Below are 19133 nucleotides of genomic sequence, written 5' to 3'. Positions count from 1 at the left end.
CTGCTGAACTGAAGAACTATCATAATATATACATATATACACACATATATATTTTATTTATTTTGAAGCGTTTTACTAAGTTTTTAATCACTTAAAAACGTATCGCTTTTTATCGCAAGTTACAAATAAACACACCTGTAAAACACATTTGTTTGTGACAAGCAAAAAACCCATTATTTTTATTATTAAATTTCAATGTTTTGTATTCATTTTTATCTGTACACAGAAATATGTCTTGAGAGATATTAAGTGGTATTTTTCTGAAAATGTAAAACAGACACAACTTGTTCGAATCAGTCAGCTTTTATTTTGAAAAGCCTGCTCGTTTCATTCGAGAACACGTCTTTTAAGCGGTGTCTTCACACACTTTCAACTGAAAGACAAAAACTTCATCTGATTTAATGTAGGATTTACAATCTAGCCACAGAAACTCAAACCGACGTACTTCACATTTACGATCATTAAATTCTTCACGATGCAACAAAGTAATACTTACAGTCCGTTAGCATAGCCAAGTATAAAAACTAAAAAGAAGCTTTAAAGAATCACATAATCACATAAATTACAAAAAACTTCAACTTAATTGTTGTCTACTGCTGTTTGCTTCGATTATTGACCTGAACCAAAGCTGTCAAAGAGATAAAGCCACGGCCACTCTGCACGGAATCAGAAACATATTTTACATTCACAAACTTCGCAGTAACCGATCAGCCAGCTGATATGACAATATGTATGGTCGGTGAGACCGAGATCGTCTACATGTTGTTCTACATGTAAGTTCTGACTTATAGTACAAGATGTGAATATAAATATATTTGTTGCTCCTTTTTTCAGGGTCTGTATTTTTTTTATTGTAATGGTGAACTCTTGGTAGGAATCATTATCCTGGACTCCATGCTCCTGATCAGAGGCACTGAAGACAAAGAAAAAAGGAAACAAGTCAACACTTCATGATTCAAATACAGAACAAGTACTGACTGCAAAAATTAGGACCTAAAGTAGAACAGCTGATTTACTTATCATACAAATACAATGAAATTGTACCATACTGTGCAGGTACAACTCCGCTCTCTTACCTGTGTAATACACGCTAGAATCCCATCCGTCTTTCAGCCAGGCAGAATTCCTTGTTTCTTCTCTGGACTGAAGATTTTCATACGCTGTTATTAAAAAAAAAGAAAAAAAAAAGAAAATTATTCATCCATTATATACCACTCTTTCTCTTGCACGACTACCTGGTGTGGTGGATTAATCCAAATGTGCCCTTGCCCTCAGCAAGAAATATTTGGTCTGAAGGCACCTCATAATTATTTTACAGATCATGTCAACCAGTGAATAGTGAGGTCCGTCTCAAGCAAACCAAACACCTGACCTGAAGGTAGAGTCTTCACAAACACATGCTGGGAGAGGAGAGGGTGTTTAAGCTTGAGGTGCACCTGTGAAACTAAAATGTTTTCCTACAATGTGTGTAAATGACATGTGCTCCCTTATTAGGACATATATGGCCTGATTATTTTACTGACGACATACAGTTTCATACTGTCTGCTCTATACACACACACCTGATCTTTGCAAAAACGATGAAGCGTTTGGGTTTTTCCACACAGCGTATGGACTGTATTACGATTGCGATAATTATTCTCGTAACCTTGTTTTGAGTGGGTGGCCAAACTTTGTTTTTAAAGACAAACCTTCAAAGAATAGGATGTATACCTTCAACTAACATGATCTTGGATAAACTCAGGGACAAAAACTTCACCTAAAATTACAACTGCATCCAACACCAGACACCAAGAAAATGGTTATATATTTAAAAGCAAGCTTCGGCAGGGGGGGCAGTATCACTCACCCCACAGGTGATGAACGACGTACAGGTCCCCGATCTGTGAGAAGAACCCACCCACGGCCTCGTTGTTCTCCTGGCGGTACCTGATTGCTCTCGCCCTGGTTGTTAAATTCACAAACGTAATGATTAATGATAAAAAACTGAAAATAAATGTTCTAATTATTATTTTTATTAGGGCTTACCAGTGGTTGCCCCACTCAATCATGGTCCCTGGCTGAAACATATGTGAGTTTATGTACATTAAGGGAGGGTTTTTAAATGTCAACATCAACACGTTATCATTTAAACGGTTTCTATAAACATGTGATTTTAAAAAAAAGGCTAATACATCAGCCCAAGAAAATGTCATTTAAATCAATTAAATCTTAGTCTTCCAATTGTTAGCACCTTGAGGTTGTATGTACGCATCTCATAGATGTTTGGTCCTGGTCGCGGAAAAGGTTCATTCCAGAAACTGAACTCCAGGAGAAGCTGGTTTCTTCTGGAGATCAACATTTTTGCTCTCTCTTTTCGAAACTCTAAATACTCCTGTTGAGACCAAAGAATATTTTAATAGTATTTAAACACCATAGTCAGGCGATATACTGTATATTACCACTGTCAAAAAAAGTTATGCAAACATTAGAGTCTATGGAGCCCCTTAAAGGGACATTGGAAAAAAAAGAAAAAGAAACGTATCTTGTGCGCATGAGAAACCTTAGCTTAAACACAGGCAATTGTGCTTCCTGTGCATATGCCTCTAGGCTTTCTTTCTTTCATGACGTATAATCCATTATTATTATTATATATTTCGTGATAAGTTTCACGTTATTTCGTAATATGTTTTACGTAATTACGTGATAGCTTTCACGTTACAGTGGTCCCTCTCTTTATCGCGGTTCTACTTTCGCTTCCTCAGTACATCGCAGATTTTTTTTAAATCCAATCTCACGACATTAAAAATGTTTTAATTTCCAATATTTTCATTATTTTTGTAAAAGATAGTAATATTCTAGCCTAAAGGGGAAAAAATGTATTTAAATAAACGATAAGACATTTTGCCATACATGCATACAGGGTTGTACATTAAAAAAAAAACAAAAAACAATCATGTACAGTACATACGGTTGGGAAATCTAAGATACCGGCATGTCATGTGTGACATATGTGCTGTATATATATGAGCATTTAATTAATGTAGGGTACCTCAGTTAGACACAGGAGAGCACTGTTGTTGTTCGACTGTTGATAACAGTGTAGGGAGGTTCGTGAAGGGCGCACGAGAAAGTATCTCGTGAGCACAAGATACGTTTTATTTTTATTTTTTTCCCCATGTCTCTTTATGGGCTCAGTAAGAGTCAACAACCTTGTTCTCGTTCAACTTCTTGAGGCAGTCAGTCAAGGCCGGGTAGCCTCCATTGTACCGCCACAAATGCACTGCACAGAGAGGACAGCAGATGTCACTGTAACACTGTGGGTTAATTCTCACCACCCACACATCCTTTAACCAACAATTTTCACTGTCACTGAATGCACTTCAGCGCATGTAACACAGCCTGAACTCTCAGAAGTGGAGGTGTTGACGGTGAGTTATTTGCAGTACGAGGCCTTGGCAGAAACCAGTACGCACAGCATATGGTAACATATACTGTGATCAACAGTAAAAAAGGGATCATCTTCTTGTTATATCAATGCATACCAGCCTGATCCTGGTCTCCGTACCAGGTATTCCAGCTTCCGACCACCTCACACGGATAGTCCTGGTCATGATGGAGTCTGTTTTGTACCTCAGCCCTACAGTAAGCATCAAATATAAAATGTAAATAAAGTATAGTACATTAAAATGTTTATATATACATATATGAGGTAGACTAGGAAATATATGTGTATATATATATATACACACACCTACATTTATATGCATATATATACACATATACATATAAATACATACATATATGTATATATATGTGTATATATATGTGTGTGTATATATATATATATATATATATGTATATATATACCTATATATATATGTATATATGTATATATACATATATATACATATATATGTATATATATATATATATATGTATATATATATATATGCAGCTAGAAGAACGTGCATAGGATGCCATGAGTGACATCAGGGCACAACAAAAGTAGAACAGTGATGAAAGACAGGAAGACGTTGCTTGTTTTGTTTTTTTTGGATCGAGCAAAAGTGCAGCTAAATCACACTTTACACCAAACCTCTGAAATGTTCCCATGTTCCAGTGTGGTTACTAACCTATTATTATTCCAGCTATTGTTATTACTCAGCATTAGTATTGAACTTGTTTAACTTGCTGCTCATTATTAAATCACAATAGAAGGGTCACAAAGGTCAGTAGGTCAGTGACAGTTGCTAGGTAACAGACTCCAAGTTTCTGCTTTTGTGAACAAAGTTTGGAACAGACATTTGAGTCACAGGATGAGAATAAAAGAGAGGCAATGTTTTTATGATAAGCCAGTGTGGTGTCTAAATCATTCTCTAAAGTGCAATTTTAAGGTAGAAAGATTGAACACTCTTGTACTGAAAGCAGTGAACGGACTCACTCTAGAGTGTTGTACGCTTCCAGGCACTCTGGCTTGACATTGTGGACTGTAAAAGAAAGAGAGAGAGAGAGAGTCTGACTCAAGAGAAATGAAAAATACAACCAAAAGTCAAATCGTCCAGCAAGGTAATTTCACACTCTAATTCGGCAAAGACTTCAATATACAAAAAGAAAATTTGCGTTCAATAGGTGATAGGCTACGGTTGATGGAGTACTCCAATTGAAATCTGCTCCTGGCTTGATGAAGGCCAGGAGAAAGATCAAAGCCTGGGAGAAGACACTGTCATCACTACTGCCTCTGCTTCACAGACTCAATACATTCAACAAGAATTATTCGTAACTTTTGCCTTTTTTATTAAGGTCACATAGGTCAGGGTGGATTGTATTCAATTATCTGCATTTTTCTGATTTCTGCTGTGCAAACCAATCCTTCAGAGGTAATCATGGTTAAACATGATGACTTCAAATTTTCAAAGATAGATAGATAGATACATCTATCTATTTAATCTAGATTAGATAGATAGATAGATAGACAGACAGACAGATAGATAGATAGATAGATAGATAGATAGATAGATAGATAGATAGATAGATAGATAGATAGATAGATAGATCTTTATTAATCCCTTGGGGAAATTTAGGCATTAAGTAAATAATTAAATATACACATCTGCTCCTACTGTACATACCATACTGTTGGCAAATCAAGGTTCTTGTACTTACATTGAATTTTATACAGGTTGCTGGTCTCCCTCTTTGACAGCAAGTTGGAGTGGGCATCTTTCCTGGCATCGACTTTGTGGACAAACAGCGAGCGAAACCAGCCTTTGTCACTGCTATCTGAAAAACTCCTACACAGAGAAGCACATGAAAGAAAATTTCACAAAAGCTCCGAGCTTGCAATGTTACAGAGAATCACTTGACAGAGGAGAAGAGCTTGGAATAAGAAGGACATGACGATATGCGTGACATATGTGCTCAAAAGACAGTCACGCTAATTTGCAGTACACTTTGATACCAAAAACATTCATATTGTGTGTGAGTGGGTTGATTGTTTTAGCTTGTGTCTTTGGCCTTGAGGCTCCTCAATAAGACTATTAAAGAACTGTGGGTAAAATTATCAACAGGCAGAACAATTAAATACTCCTTCACTAGGTGGCAGCAGTTGACTTAAAAAAAAAGAAAAAAGACAGCTTTTGAAGATCTTTGTGTGTCTTATCTCAATTCCTGTGAGTATCAGTGTGGTGTTCAACTGAACAGGCCCAGGTTCCAAACAGAATCACTAAATTGTGAGTAAATTGAAACTAGAAGATCAACATATTTCTTAACATATACGGTATCTTCTGTGACCTTTTTGTTCAGTGGTGCGCAAAAGTAATAGCAATATGAAAAAATCTTAAGTAAAAATATACTGTTTTACATGCTATATTTTATGCAGTGCTAATCTTGGGTCACTAAACAGTGTGACTGGATTTTGATATTAAAATAGCTCAAGCTTTCATTTCCTTATTCAAAGATTTAAACTTTCAAGGTTAGTGGGATGTGTCTTTGTTAAACCTCAGGGGCCAGCTGCTTAAATTAAGAACTATAATTAGAAACAAAAATCCTATGGGACCTTCAAATAGACAAGAGGCTACACAAGTAGCATAAATGAAAATGCATCTTTGGAAGATATTGACAGTATTTGCAGGTTCACAGAACAAAGTTCAGGAGCGTGGTAAATGATTAGAGGCTGTTTGGAACAATGCCTGCTGTAACACACATGTATTCAACACATTTCATCATCTTGAGATCAGTAGGATCTACTGTTCCTGCACTGATAACTGTACGACTGTTCAAAATAATGTAATTAACACAAAGAGTGATACTGTAGGTACTGTAGTTTGTCATATATTCGTTTGAATTCAAAAGACATTTCACAAAAAGCATGAATCTATATATTAATTTGAATTCAAAAGACATTTCACAAAACGCATGTATCTATTTTATGGCGTTTACAGGAGGTCAAAGGGCATCACATCACATTCAGCTGAATATAGTAGTGGCTAAAACAAAAATTAAATGAGCACTCTATGGAAATTTAGCTGTATTCATATTACATTGGGATTTTATATTAGTATATATTTTTTACCTGTTTCACTATGAGAATTTAGAAAATATATTTCAAAAGGACAAAAAACAAAACAAAACAAAGAACCTCTCTCAGTATAAAGATATACATCTGTTTCCAGATCTTGTTTATCTTGTTTTGTACTTTCCAGACACACTTGAACCTGAACTGTAAAATCTGGCTCTGATTTATCTGTGTGAAACGTCACCTTTAAAAAACATTGGAGGCGCGAACACGCCGCTATAATGAGTCGTTTAAGGACATATATATGACTTTAAATGACGTTAATGGATGAAGAGTAATTTAGAAAGGAGAAACGTTAAGAACAAACAGGGACGTTTGTAAACGCTCAGGGCGGACGGTTACAAAGTTGCTAACTAATGCTACACTTTTCGCAAACTTACCGGCCGGTTCGGTGCACTCTGACAGAATATCTGTACAAAATGTTCTGTCCTCTTAACCACGCACAGGGAACCGCAGCGGTCGCCATGATCCGTTTTACAACCGCGGAGTAAAAGCCGCCTGACGCCTGACACGTGAACCAACTCTACTGGTTAATGTTTACCTAGCTGTCATCGACAGTTTGATTGCTTTGGCCGAGGATAAGCGGCTTAACCACCCGAGGGGGGTAAACCTCCCTCCTACTGATGGCGTGACGTAGTACGTGGAGATCGATGAGCACAATCGATCAGGCTCGATCAATTGAGCGTAAATAACAACATTCATACAGATCGAGTACCGTACATTGTTCTGGAGGGGGTTGTTTGTTTGTTTGTTTGTTTGTTTAAAAAAAGTACAAATTCATTTAAGTTAATATAAGGTATCATACTTGGTAAGATACTTTCTTGTTATACTTCTAAGGCTGTGAGACTCACCTTTACTACTTTTAATAACTTTTAAAAACATAAAATATAGTATAACTTAACATAAAGTATTTGCGGATATAAATAATTAAAACCTATGTAATAACGTATTCATTTTGACTTTTTTGTTCTAGTTCTTGTTTTTGTCAACAGTGTCCTTAAACTTACCCTCCAGTCACATCAAACAACTCCTCGTCCACTTCCACTGCATCCTTGTATCTTATGTGAGATTTCTAAAATGGGTTTCCACCTGCCTGAATTTTCCATTTCCATCTTTATGAAATACATACATATATATGTGTGTGTGTGTGTGTGTGTATGTATGTATTTCATAAAGATGGAAATGGAAAATTCAGGCAGGTGGAAACCCATTTTAGAAATCTCACATAAGATACAAGGATGCAGTGGAAGTGGACGAGGAGTTGTTTGATGTGACTGGAGGGTAAGTTTAAGGACACTGTTAGCTTTGGCTCCCATATCTTATTGCCAAACTGCTCAACCGTAGCTGCCTCTTTGATGTAGCTACTCGTTTCTAATCGTGTCCATCCTGGTCCAATGAAAACCCTAACAGTTTCCCCACTGCCAACTCTCCAGCTCTCCAAATCACTTCAGTGCAGTGTATATAAACTGTTACGGCAGGTCTCAGGGTTGCAATATAGTTTAATTTTTTCGTCACATCAGAAGTGTCTGGCTTATGCCTGGGAGCCAAGTTTAAGGGCAAAAAGTTCCCCGAATACCGACACAAGGAAAGCAAACCTAGAACCATTCAAGGCATGGTGAACAACAGGCGAATGTAAACAAAACCGTCTCCGCGAATAGAGCGGCGTGACGACGTATTCATCCGCTCCGTTCGCCAACTAGTTCCCGTGCGAAATTTATGTTAAAGCGGATCAAGAATTATGATAGGACATATTTATGGGAGATGCTCACGTAACCACGCAACGCCGTAGGGAGTCGAGAAATATTAAAATGTATGCATGGTGATACACTACCTCTGTCCTACCGCTGTACATGAATTACATGGTCCAGGCCTAAATTGTTGTCTGGTGTTCTTTTGCTGTTCTCTACTGCTGTTTTTTATGGATAATATGAAATACAGAGCAGAACAAGAGCCCCCTGTAACAAACTCTGTTTTGATTTCTCCAGCGAAACATATCTGTTACCTAACAGTTTCTTTTTTCAAAACTGGTTCCCTTTATTAGACTAGTCATGCAGTACTTAGATCCCCTTTTCTGCAACCACTTTCAGTTCTTTTCACACACACTGCGATGCTCACTGATCCTCTCCACCATTCTACCCACTGACTTTATATAACATCACACCAGATCATACCTAAAATGATTCAGACTCAATTGCTTCATTGTACGCCCATTTTTCAGAAATCCCGACAACATCACATTTTAGGTGCCGCCATACCCAGCGGCACAAAAGCTGTGTTTGTGTGCTCCTTTTAGAAATTAACAAAGTGAATAACCGTTATCTCCGATTGGGTTATTAAGACTGAAAACATTACGACATTTATTTTGAAATACACTTCATTTAGATATGCTCACAGCTAATAATAATAATAATAATAAACATCCTCCCGGGCATTCGTGCTTCTGACTCACATGTCGATGGAAACATCCACAGGGGTTTGAAAAAAAAAAACTGCTTTCCGCATTTTCTGGTGTAAAGCAAGCAATTACCCTCACATTTCTCAAGCGTCGGCTTTTGTGAATGTGCCAATTCTGCCTCCATGATTTATCACCAGTGTCGGGAATATTTCTTTGACTGAAACATACAAGTCTTGAAATTCCTGGTTCACAGCAATACCCTGCAAAGAGTGACACATAGACGCAAAAGGGCAACCAGTGAAAATATTTGAACTTTTTGTAGATAAAATACATTTTGTGCGACTTACAGCAAAGTCTATTGCCTCCAGGGCTGAGTCTGGGTTGTCCTGCAGGGACTTGAGGACAGCGTAGCAGCCAGCACTCTGGATGGGATTCCTGCCCATCTGATCATAGGAAAATATAGGACATGTAAGAAAATGAGATTTGTATGTTTGTTTATATATAAAATGTTAATAGAACATTATTTGTACAGAGAGTGCAGAAAAATGCCGACATCACTGAAGGTTGCGACTTGCTCTAGTTTAGTATTTCCCAATGTTTTTCGAGCCAAGGCAAAAATGTATTCAGTGTGAAAACATGGCCTCTTTAGTTGAACACAACCCTGATAAACTAGAAGGAATTGAAGAAAGACACACATGATTATTTATTTACAGTAAATGAATAATAGTTTTAGACCCTTTAAGTGGAATTGGATAATTAAGCAATACCTCCTGAATACAGATTTTTAATATTTCTTCTGTTACATAAAGTTTGGATATCTTATTCTATGCTGAAACTCTGACTTTTCTGACTTCCCCTCTCGCTCCATACTTCAGGTAGTGGCGATGAGCCTCAGGTGTTGCCATTAAAATATAGCCCAGCAATCTATTATCCACCTTCCCCCTTTTTAACCGCTGTTGCCACTCTCTCTTAGTTTTCCTTCTAGAACCAATCTCTTTTTGGCAGCTTACGTTGAGGGATTTGATTGTCTTGTTTACTCTGAGGCCCACAGCGAGACGGATGCCTCCTTCAGGGGGTATTCGGTTGTTGCTGTGGAGACAAACAAATGCAAAAAAAATAATAAATAAAAATAAAAAAATTAATTGAGAAGTTTTAAAAAAGCTGTTTAGTTTATCATGGCAGAAAAATATAAAACACAGAACGGAGGACTTTATTATTTGCGGATTAAAAAAAAAAGTTTTTAAACAATACATCTTTGTGTTATATATTAATTTAATATATTTAAATATAACAATAACAGTATTAGACTGACTGCTAAAAGATTCTCAGATAAACATTTCTCTGTAGTGTACGTAAACTACAGGAATTAAAATTACAATAAAACAATAACATAAATTACCACAGGTTCTAACAATGATTAAAACAGCAATTTCTTCTTGTACTAACAGTCTCTGGAACCTTTTAGTTGAAGGTATGATTGAAAAGATTTAAGATTTTCAAAGAGACGGCTGTTACCTTAAATTTAACTCCTCCAAAACCTCATTCTCTTTCAGGGCCTGTCCCAAAGCAACGGTTCCTTCTTCACCGAAACCATTGAACGATAGGTCCACATTTCGGAGAGCGATGTTTCCCTAAACCGAATGTAAGTTCATTATTAGACAGTTATCGCACTTCTCCATTCAGAAGCAAGTACAGCTGGAAATAACATGACACACATTGATTTTTGGAGTCAGTGGGCCACATAAACTCTGCACTAATGACACTCCGGGGACTTGAATCAATCAAATTTGTCAGTGCTAAGGAGTTATTAGAGTTTCATTTACCGTCATTAGAATACAGATGGAAGGGAAATAAAAGGACGCGGTGCCTCTTGCAGTAATATTACCGACACTTATAAAACCAGGAGGCTTTATTACTGCAGGTTACCTGGGTTATGATGTGTCTGCATCCATCAATAACTGTCAGGATATTTAATTAACAGTAATTAAACATTTACATTTTGCAATCTCAGAGTAGGGTTATGAGGAACGGATGAGCGAGATGCGCGTCAGCGGTGATGTGTTACAGGGCGATAGTAGAAACAAGTAAAAAGGAAGAGTAGTGACACCTGCTGTGGTGTATGAGTCTGTGAGTATGAGACAGTGGTCCAATAGATATAGGCTGGATAGAGGTTGCTAGAGCCCAATAGGACATCGATAACACCTGAGGGGCAAACATGGCTGGGCCCCCGATCCTCCCTCCTTCCCGACCCACACAAATTGAAATAGTATTGAGAACCTGGTAACATGTATATTTTATCGCTACAAACCACTGTATGAGGATTGTTATCATTCAAGCATTACAGCACTGGTAGACCTATGTCTAGCGTGCCATATTCCATTGGAAGCCCCTCATGCCCCCCGACCCCCCGGCACCTCACCGCGCCCCCTCAACGCCCCACTATTTGGGAAGTACTGGGATAAACCAACCTGGATAACTAAAAAATTGCAGGGTTTGATCAATCAGGAAAAACAAAATCTGACATAAAAATTTAATCAAAGGCGACTATTTTTATGGGGGGGGGGGTTACTTTGCCTTTATGACATTTTGTGAGCATTGTTTTTGTCTTTATTTTTACGTTCATCATTTGGACGAAGGCATCATTTTCAATCTTCAGTCAGAAGCCAATACTGATCAGCAAATAACACGTCCTGCTCTGATACCAGTGCAGCCTGTAATTTGTCTTCTTGTACGAGCTGGAAAACTAATACACCACCCTGTGGTGTCCAAACATTAATTTCAAGGTGCATTACCCCAAGACCATTGGCCAGTAACACGGCTCCTTTGCCTCGAATGCAGTTCCAGGCCAGACTTATTGATCTCAGGCCTGTATTCTCCGACAGAGAGTCTCCCAGGATTTCACCTAACAAATGTGTGGAGAAAAAAAAAATAGAGAGAAAATCTTAAAGATACAGTGTTCAGTTGTTTCTTTTTAAAATAATTGTTTCTAAACCAAATCACGTAGATATTTTTGATTAGTCACTGAATAAATGTGGTGCTGTTGTCATTAGCGTTGAGGCTATCCTCCACCACCGATGGATGACACATTTTCCCAGAACCAATAATGTAGCAAAACACTTTTGGTGTAGAGCAAGTGTGTCAAACATACAGCCCTGGTCAGTTTTATAAATTTTGAAAGTGAAAAAAAATTACCAACAGTTCATGTTTGTGAAGTTTTTGTCAAATTATATTTCATTATATTTGAATATTTTAATTTCTAATATAGCATTGTACTTATTTGCAGAATAACAAAGAGGGAAAATATGCACTTGTTATTAATTGTTATTTATAGGTAATGATGTTATGATTGTACTGGTCCAGCATCTAATCAGGCTGTGTGTGGCTCCTGAACCAAAATGAGTTTGACACCCTTGAGGTGGTTTGTGTGTCCAAATAGAGCCAAGTTCTATAGTGTTGGCATTCCGTTCTTGGGAATTTCACCACTGAACTAGAAATAATGTCACCAGGGCTTAGCAGCTATGATTGACACCTGGCTCTGCACTGCACTGTCACTGATGTGACAGTGCAGTGAATTTCTTATACTGTATACAGTACGGTGAGCCGGTGGTTCTCAAACTTTTTCTTCCGTTTGTAATTTTTTTAAATCTCCAAAAATGCTCTCCAACAACTAATAACATAAAAAAAATCTGGGCAAATTCTCCACTGTGGACAAAATATATATATTTCAATAATTAATTCATTTTCACAGCTGGGACTACTGCAGGGACACACACCCCTGTTTGGGAACTAGTGCAATATGTATGCAGTCATACATACAAAAATGCGAATGTAAACGAATGTACAGTAAAAAACTATAATTGTATTAAAATATTCAAAATATCATTGAGAATTTTTTAATGCATTCACAGCACCCCCTGCAGTAGGGCAGGGTTAGTGCATGTAAACAGATTGCAAACTTATAGCGTATGTTTCGTAAATGAATTTTGTAAGTGTGAACATTTAATTTGAAGAATTTTTGTAGAATATTTTGAGAAGTTTATGTCGAAAAACAAAATCCATCTGTGTGCCCTCACAGTTGTTTAGCCTCTCTACGGTAGATTACATGAAGAGTGCTAGATTGTCTGTTTCCTGTAATAAGAGCAGGAGTGATCGAGAAGTGCGGAAGCTGTGATCCTAAAGATGCCCATCATCGTTTCACTTTATTACAGGATGAGAAAGTACTCACTCTCAGTGGTTCGTAATCTCTGAAAAAGATTCTCATATTGTGCTTGGCTGAAAAACCAATAAGAGCCCACTGTGATTTGAGTGTTTGAGTGGCAGCGTTCTCTTAGTGCCACACGTTCTGAGCAAAGGCACGAGGATGTCGGACTATATTTCATCTGAATTCAATACGTGGTAATGAATCACGGGCAAACACCAGTCAATTAAATGCGGCGGTAAAACCCTTCCACAAAGAAAGATTTACTTTCAATTATCTGGCATCATATGCTCCCAGCATCCTGCTCTGTCATTCTTTCACGAGGTTCCTGTCACAAAAGCTCATCCACGTGATAATTGAAAGCGGTTTTAATGATGGCGGAACGTTCTTGACCTTTGAATGCCACCGCCTGCTGCCGCCTGCTGTCCTATGAATGTGCTCAGATAAGACTGCCCAATTATGGCAAACTCATACTGCTTTTCCTCCCAACAATTTTTTTTTCTTTTTTTTTCTTTTATTTTCATTTCTGGTTCATGCACGTAGCTGTGAAAACGAGCAGAGTGAGGAGGTGCACTTGATATTTATCATGATTAATCAACTTTAACCCTCCCGTTGTCCTTCACATTTTTGTACACAGTGTTTGTCCTTGCAATGATTTTCATCTTGTCCCAGAATATGAGTATTAAAGAATATGAGGAAAAGTTGGCACAAGTCATGCAGTACAGGAACATGCACATACACACACACAAAAACACACACACATACGTACACACAGACACACAGACACAAAGACATATTGGGTCTAGGTGACCACTGGGTCACCTAGACAGCACAAGGGTTAGAAGGACGTTAACAGGGAATGCATCTCGTGACCTAGTGACCTTTCAGTAACTGGTGCCTCAACCTTGACAGAGGTCAGCTATTCTTTATGATTTAAAAAAAGGGACACAGACTATGGTTTACACTGGCTGTTATCCATCCAGCCATCCATCCGTTTTCATCTGCTTATCCGTTACCGGGTCGCAGGGGCAGCAGTCGCCACAACTGCCACCCAAATCAAACTGCACTGTACCAGCCCCTTGTGAACCTTTCTGTGGGTGGTGAGTCCACTGGAAGCCGCCAGCTGCCCTAACCGGGGTTTGATCTTGCCCAGGAGGTGAACCTGGGGTTCCACAGCAATGACAGAGACATTGCCTCTGGGCCAAAGTGCCACTCCTGGCTATTAAATAATTTAAATTCTGTCCATTGCAAAGAGGCTTAAGAGCCACATTTGATACAGGAGCCACAGGTTGGATACCCCTGGCTATAAGCATAAGTACAACAAATCCTTAAGCTGAGTTCTGGTAATGCTGGTGGGAACAAAGTATCAAAGAGTATCTGAAATGTGACTGATTTTTCTAACATTTTTGAGTGCTGTGCTACCTGCCCGCTCTCCCAGAGCATTGTGGCTGATGTCAAGATGCTGCAGCTTAGTGTTGGAGACCAGAGCCGGGCCGAGGTGTTCAGCCGACTCGTCAGTGAAATGGTTTCCAGATAGATTAAGGCTCAACAGAGTGCTGTTTTCCTTGAGCATTCCAGATACGGCTCTCGCTCCGTAATCCCCCAGATTGTTGTTGGAAAGGTCGGCCACTGAGATCGACACAACATATACACATGTCAAAGATCAAGGATGAGGCAGAAATGGCTTAAAATGAAAAGAGATTAGACAAAAGAAGACTTTTAGAAGAAGACGTAATGGTCGACGTGGTTGCATTACAGCGCGAAAGTCACAGGTTTATGGCTATGAATGTTATTAGTTAGTTCACATTTTATCTTAATGTTTACATGTGATCTCAATGTTCATTTTCATACAAAAGGTTAAAAACGCGGATACGCGTTGTTACACTTCAATTTGAAGTGCAGTCTTATCTAAAAGCTCTTCAGACAGAATTTAGACCAATCAGCTACACTTTGTGTGGAAATGCCCTTTGGGCAAAAATGTGGGCAACTTCATTTTAAAGATAAAATACTTCAAGAGAAGTATACGTCACACTTGGTATTTCTGAAGTCCGATATTTGTAATTTTGAGGTCATTTTTGCCATTTATAACAAAGCTGGTGACATCCCTTCGTCACAGTATAAATGTGTACTGTGAAATACTCTACTCGGCCACACAGTTTAGGGTGTGTTAGGGATTCGTTTTTCAAAGTAACAAAATCCCAAAAATGACGTTTCTGCTTGATTAATTACGGGATATCAGTGGTTCGTGACTAATCATGATTAATGGATCTTGATAAATGAACGTTTATTAATATCACAAAAAAACATTACCTGATGTTAAAACCTCATCTAAAGCACGCTATATAAACAGTATACATATATACATACATACATATATTATGTATGTATGTATTTATATACATATTACATGCATATACAACATAAATAAGTGCATTTATTTATATATACCGTTTATATATACACTTATCTATCTACACACATACACATATATACTGTATATATATATATACATACATATATATGTGTTTATGCAAATATATATTCAAAATAAATAAACTACAAATTGTTACAGAACTAATCAAATAATTTAATCTTTTTTTTTTTCCCTCAACATTCCTGGGTTAAGGGTTAGGTTATTGGTGTCGGAATCTTTGCCGCAATCTTCGTCGGGTTCCATCATTTCCTCTTAGCCCCACAGCGCCTTAACCCTGCTCTGCAGTTCTTAGCTCCAAACACTTCAACCTGAGCCGTCCCCTCTGATCTGCTCATTTCCAATCCTGCACACTGCTCACCACTAACACAAATCTCATCTCTCTGCATTTTATTCACCGCCACTGACAGGTCAGCCGCCAGACCTCCTCGTTTTTCCGTCATCATCATCCGACAGCGAACGACTAATTACTAAAGCATTCGACTAAATACTTTAGTTGATGTTTGTCAGAATAAGGTACTAATTAGTACATCAGTGCTCAGCTTGTTACGTGTCGCTAGATACAGGCTGCTCTCCATGGATCTACAAATATATTCCTTAACTACCTACATGATGGACACCTTACACAGAGGCGGGGCCCCTGATGTTAAATCATGTGCATCGATGTGTAATTGAGATGATAGTGGCCTACGAGTAGGAGTGTGGTTAACACGGTTGTCAGAGAAAGGTGAGACACAATGGGTGTAGAAAGAAAAAGAGAATAAATGTACGTGCATGAATACCAGGTTTTAAAAAAAAACCCCACCTGTAATATAACAATTTTCTTTTAACATCTCAGCTATGGCAGCTCCGCCCAATCCTTCCATCCAATTATCACACAGGTTCAGTCTCAGTATTGAAGTGTTGGTTACCAGGGGAACCGCTAGTGCTTTGGTGCCCTGCAAACACAAAAACAACCTCTTGTCAAAGTGAAATTCCTGTTTCACAGCAGTGTACTTTACTGCATTGCATTTAAAAGAGTCTGCCTCTCACGCTGGTGGTGGGCAGAGAGGAGAAAGAGAAAGAGAAAGAGTGAGAGAGGAAAAAAAATAGAGAGAGGGAGTATAAAAACTGTGTGAGACAACTGAAGCAGAAGGGATCTGTGTGGAGGCGTGGGGCAAAAATGATGCTGGCAGAAGAATTATAATTTCCAGTGCTGCTAATAAAACAGTTGAGTGGATGGAGTCTTATGTTAGTTTTTATTTCTCGAAAGCAGGAAAACAACATTAACAATCTACTGTTGTGAAAATTGCTGGAAATAATTTTTATTTATCTTCAATGACTTTTCAGGGTCAGGGATTGGAGCCAAACCCAGTAGCTAGTAAGCAACACTCTTGCCAGTACATTGCAGAGCAGTACATACAGTACAAACAAAAAACCTTTCACACTCACACTTCTATCTATCGTGTGGTCCATCAAGAGTATCTAGATAACCTACCCTTGCATATTTATGGTCTGTGGGAGAACATTGGGGTACACTAGCTGGAGAAAACCAAAGCATATATGGGACAACAAGCAAACTCTCAGATGCTCCAACCTTTTCTGTACCAAGGACCATTCAGCTGGTACCAGTCAATAGAGCCAAACGTTAGTTCCTCACCGATTGTTGAAGGATCATTAAGGATTGTTAAGGGATCTGAAAATTTTCAACATAAAAGTTTGAAAGACGCAATCCTTGTATTCAAATGAAAAATAAAAATAAACTTTCTCTTTAGATTATGTACATTATTACATTTTCTGGTACCACATGGCCTATGTACCAGGGCAGGGACCAGGGGTTGGGGTCACTGTTGTAAGTAAGGCATGTGTGCTAACAAAATCTTGCCCAAAATTTTTTTTTTAAATCTATACTCATCAGGAAAAATTGTAAAAAAAAAAGATTAAGACATAGACCCATAATTGCCTAAAGTTAATGTTAATAAATAAAAATCAAGACTTTCCTTTCTGCAGAGGTGGAAGACCATCCTCCTGAGTGGGTTAATGTCATCTACATGATGGGTCGGACATCTGCACTATGGGTATGTAACGTGTGGAGCAATGATATGTTCTATTCTGGAGAAAGACTCAATGAAGCACAGCTGCTGCGCACTTAATACACAGCTCTCCTCCACTTCCTTCCTGATCAGTGCCGTCCCCTGGAGGAGAATGTGACTTTGAATTAATGAGTCATCCAGTGAACCAAAGGTCATCTAATTGTATTTAACACATCTGCAGCATTTGGTTCAGACTCGGATGAACCCCATAACAACATGAGGAGCAGTGTATGAGAATGACCTGAGGGGTTTATCACCGTTCGACTGGATACAGAAAGCGCACGCAGTCAGCTGAACTCACATCCAGTAATTCCAAACGTTCATCCACCTATTGTTGCTCTAACACACAGTAAATTCACTCATTGGCGTCTACACAGTGTGGGAAAAGTTTTTGTTTTGACCGCAACACCTCGAGCTACAGTAGCGCCGGTCAATGAGTAGTCGACTGACACGATGACCGATTGTGATTATGAGGAACAGTAGTCCGGCAGATATCCAATACCAAAACATGTTTTTTATAATTTTGAGAGTTGTTGATTCATCTTGATTAATTGTGATTAATCAACAGCTATCCAGTATTTAATCCGATTAAAAGAGCCTTCTTTTTCCATCCATCCATACATCCATCCATTTTCATCCGCTTATCCGTTACCGGGTCGCGGGGGTAGCAGTCGCCACCCAAATCACATTGCACCGTACCAACCCCCCTGAACCTTCCTGCAGGTGGTGAGTCCACTGGAAGGTTCCAACCACCCTAACAGGGATTCGAACTTGCCCAGGAGGTGAACCCTGGGGTTCCACACCAATGACAGAGACATTGCCTCTGGGCCAAAGCACCACCCTTCTTTTTCATAATTTTTCATTTGTTAACTTTCTGTAATAAAAATACAGTACAGTGATAATCAACTGGTGGCTTATGTGCCCAATCTGGCACAGCGAATCATCCAACGTGGCCCGTGACTGGATTAAAAAATAAATAGCAAATAATAATATATAATGAAAATGTGATTTTTATTTCATGTTATTTGAGTCACTGGTCGACAAATTTAGTGTTGTGTGGTGACCCCTGGTATGGGCATTCATTACTATCGATTCAAACATTTTCATCCTAAACTTTCTGATTTACAAAGTAGGTCTATTCAGTCTCTATTTTCCATCCACATCTCATGACAACAGTACCTGAGGTCCAAGTCCACGATGCGTCAAGGTCAACTCATCGTCTTTCATGTGTTGTAGGAAGAAAGAAGCGGGCACCACATGCAACATTTCACAAGCCTTCAGGTACGACGTCTGCCCCGTGAGGTCATATTCCTCGTCTTCACCTGTGAAATAAATGACAAACAGAACCTCAACAAAACGATCGCTGTTAGAAGCACAACAAAGAGCAGAGACCTGGCAATTTCTTTGAAAGGAGGACCTGCGTGCACTATTGAAAAGTACCCTTGCAGCTGTCTCAGGTTCTCATTCATACCGGGTGATTT

The 19133-nt window shown here is 38.6% G+C and overlaps 2 protein-coding genes across 2 annotated transcripts in view; both read right to left on the bottom strand.

Annotated features, from left to right (window-relative positions):
* Positions 1-287: 287 nt before the first annotated feature.
* nipsnap1 (nipsnap homolog 1 (C. elegans)) lies at positions 288-7125 on the bottom strand. The gene is made up of 10 exons (XM_008336251.3): positions 6937-7125; positions 5146-5273; positions 4424-4469; positions 3525-3619; positions 3192-3262; positions 2234-2374; positions 2029-2060; positions 1850-1944; positions 1077-1160; positions 288-913 (listed from the first exon to the last, which is right to left on the bottom strand). The coding sequence occupies exons 1-10, from the start codon at positions 7020-7022 to the stop codon at positions 849-851; spliced, it is 843 nt and encodes a 280-aa protein (XP_008334473.1). The 5' UTR covers positions 7023-7125; the 3' UTR covers positions 288-848.
* Positions 7126-8751: 1626 nt separating this feature from the next.
* lrrc74b (leucine rich repeat containing 74B) overlaps positions 8752-19133 on the bottom strand; it is a 12982-nt gene continuing 2600 nt past the window's right edge. The window contains exons 3-10 of the mRNA XM_008336252.3: positions 18832-18974; positions 16386-16518; positions 14572-14778; positions 11744-11853; positions 10467-10582; positions 9962-10040; positions 9299-9394; positions 8752-9211 (exon numbers count right to left, since the gene is read on the bottom strand). Of these exons, the coding sequence (XP_008334474.1) occupies positions 9095-9211; positions 9299-9394; positions 9962-10040; positions 10467-10582; positions 11744-11853; positions 14572-14778; positions 16386-16518; positions 18832-18974 (1001 nt within the window). The 3' untranslated portion in view covers positions 8752-9094. The remainder of the gene's footprint in view (positions 9212-9298; positions 9395-9961; positions 10041-10466; positions 10583-11743; positions 11854-14571; positions 14779-16385; positions 16519-18831; positions 18975-19133) is intronic.

The sequence above is a fragment of the Cynoglossus semilaevis genome, chromosome Z (assembly GCF_000523025.1).
Source record: "Cynoglossus semilaevis isolate Cse_v1.0 chromosome Z, Cse_v1.0, whole genome shotgun sequence".
NCBI classification, from domain to species: domain Eukaryota; kingdom Metazoa; phylum Chordata; class Actinopteri; order Pleuronectiformes; family Cynoglossidae; genus Cynoglossus; species Cynoglossus semilaevis.
This window is presented reverse-complemented; position numbering and strand designations above follow the sequence as displayed.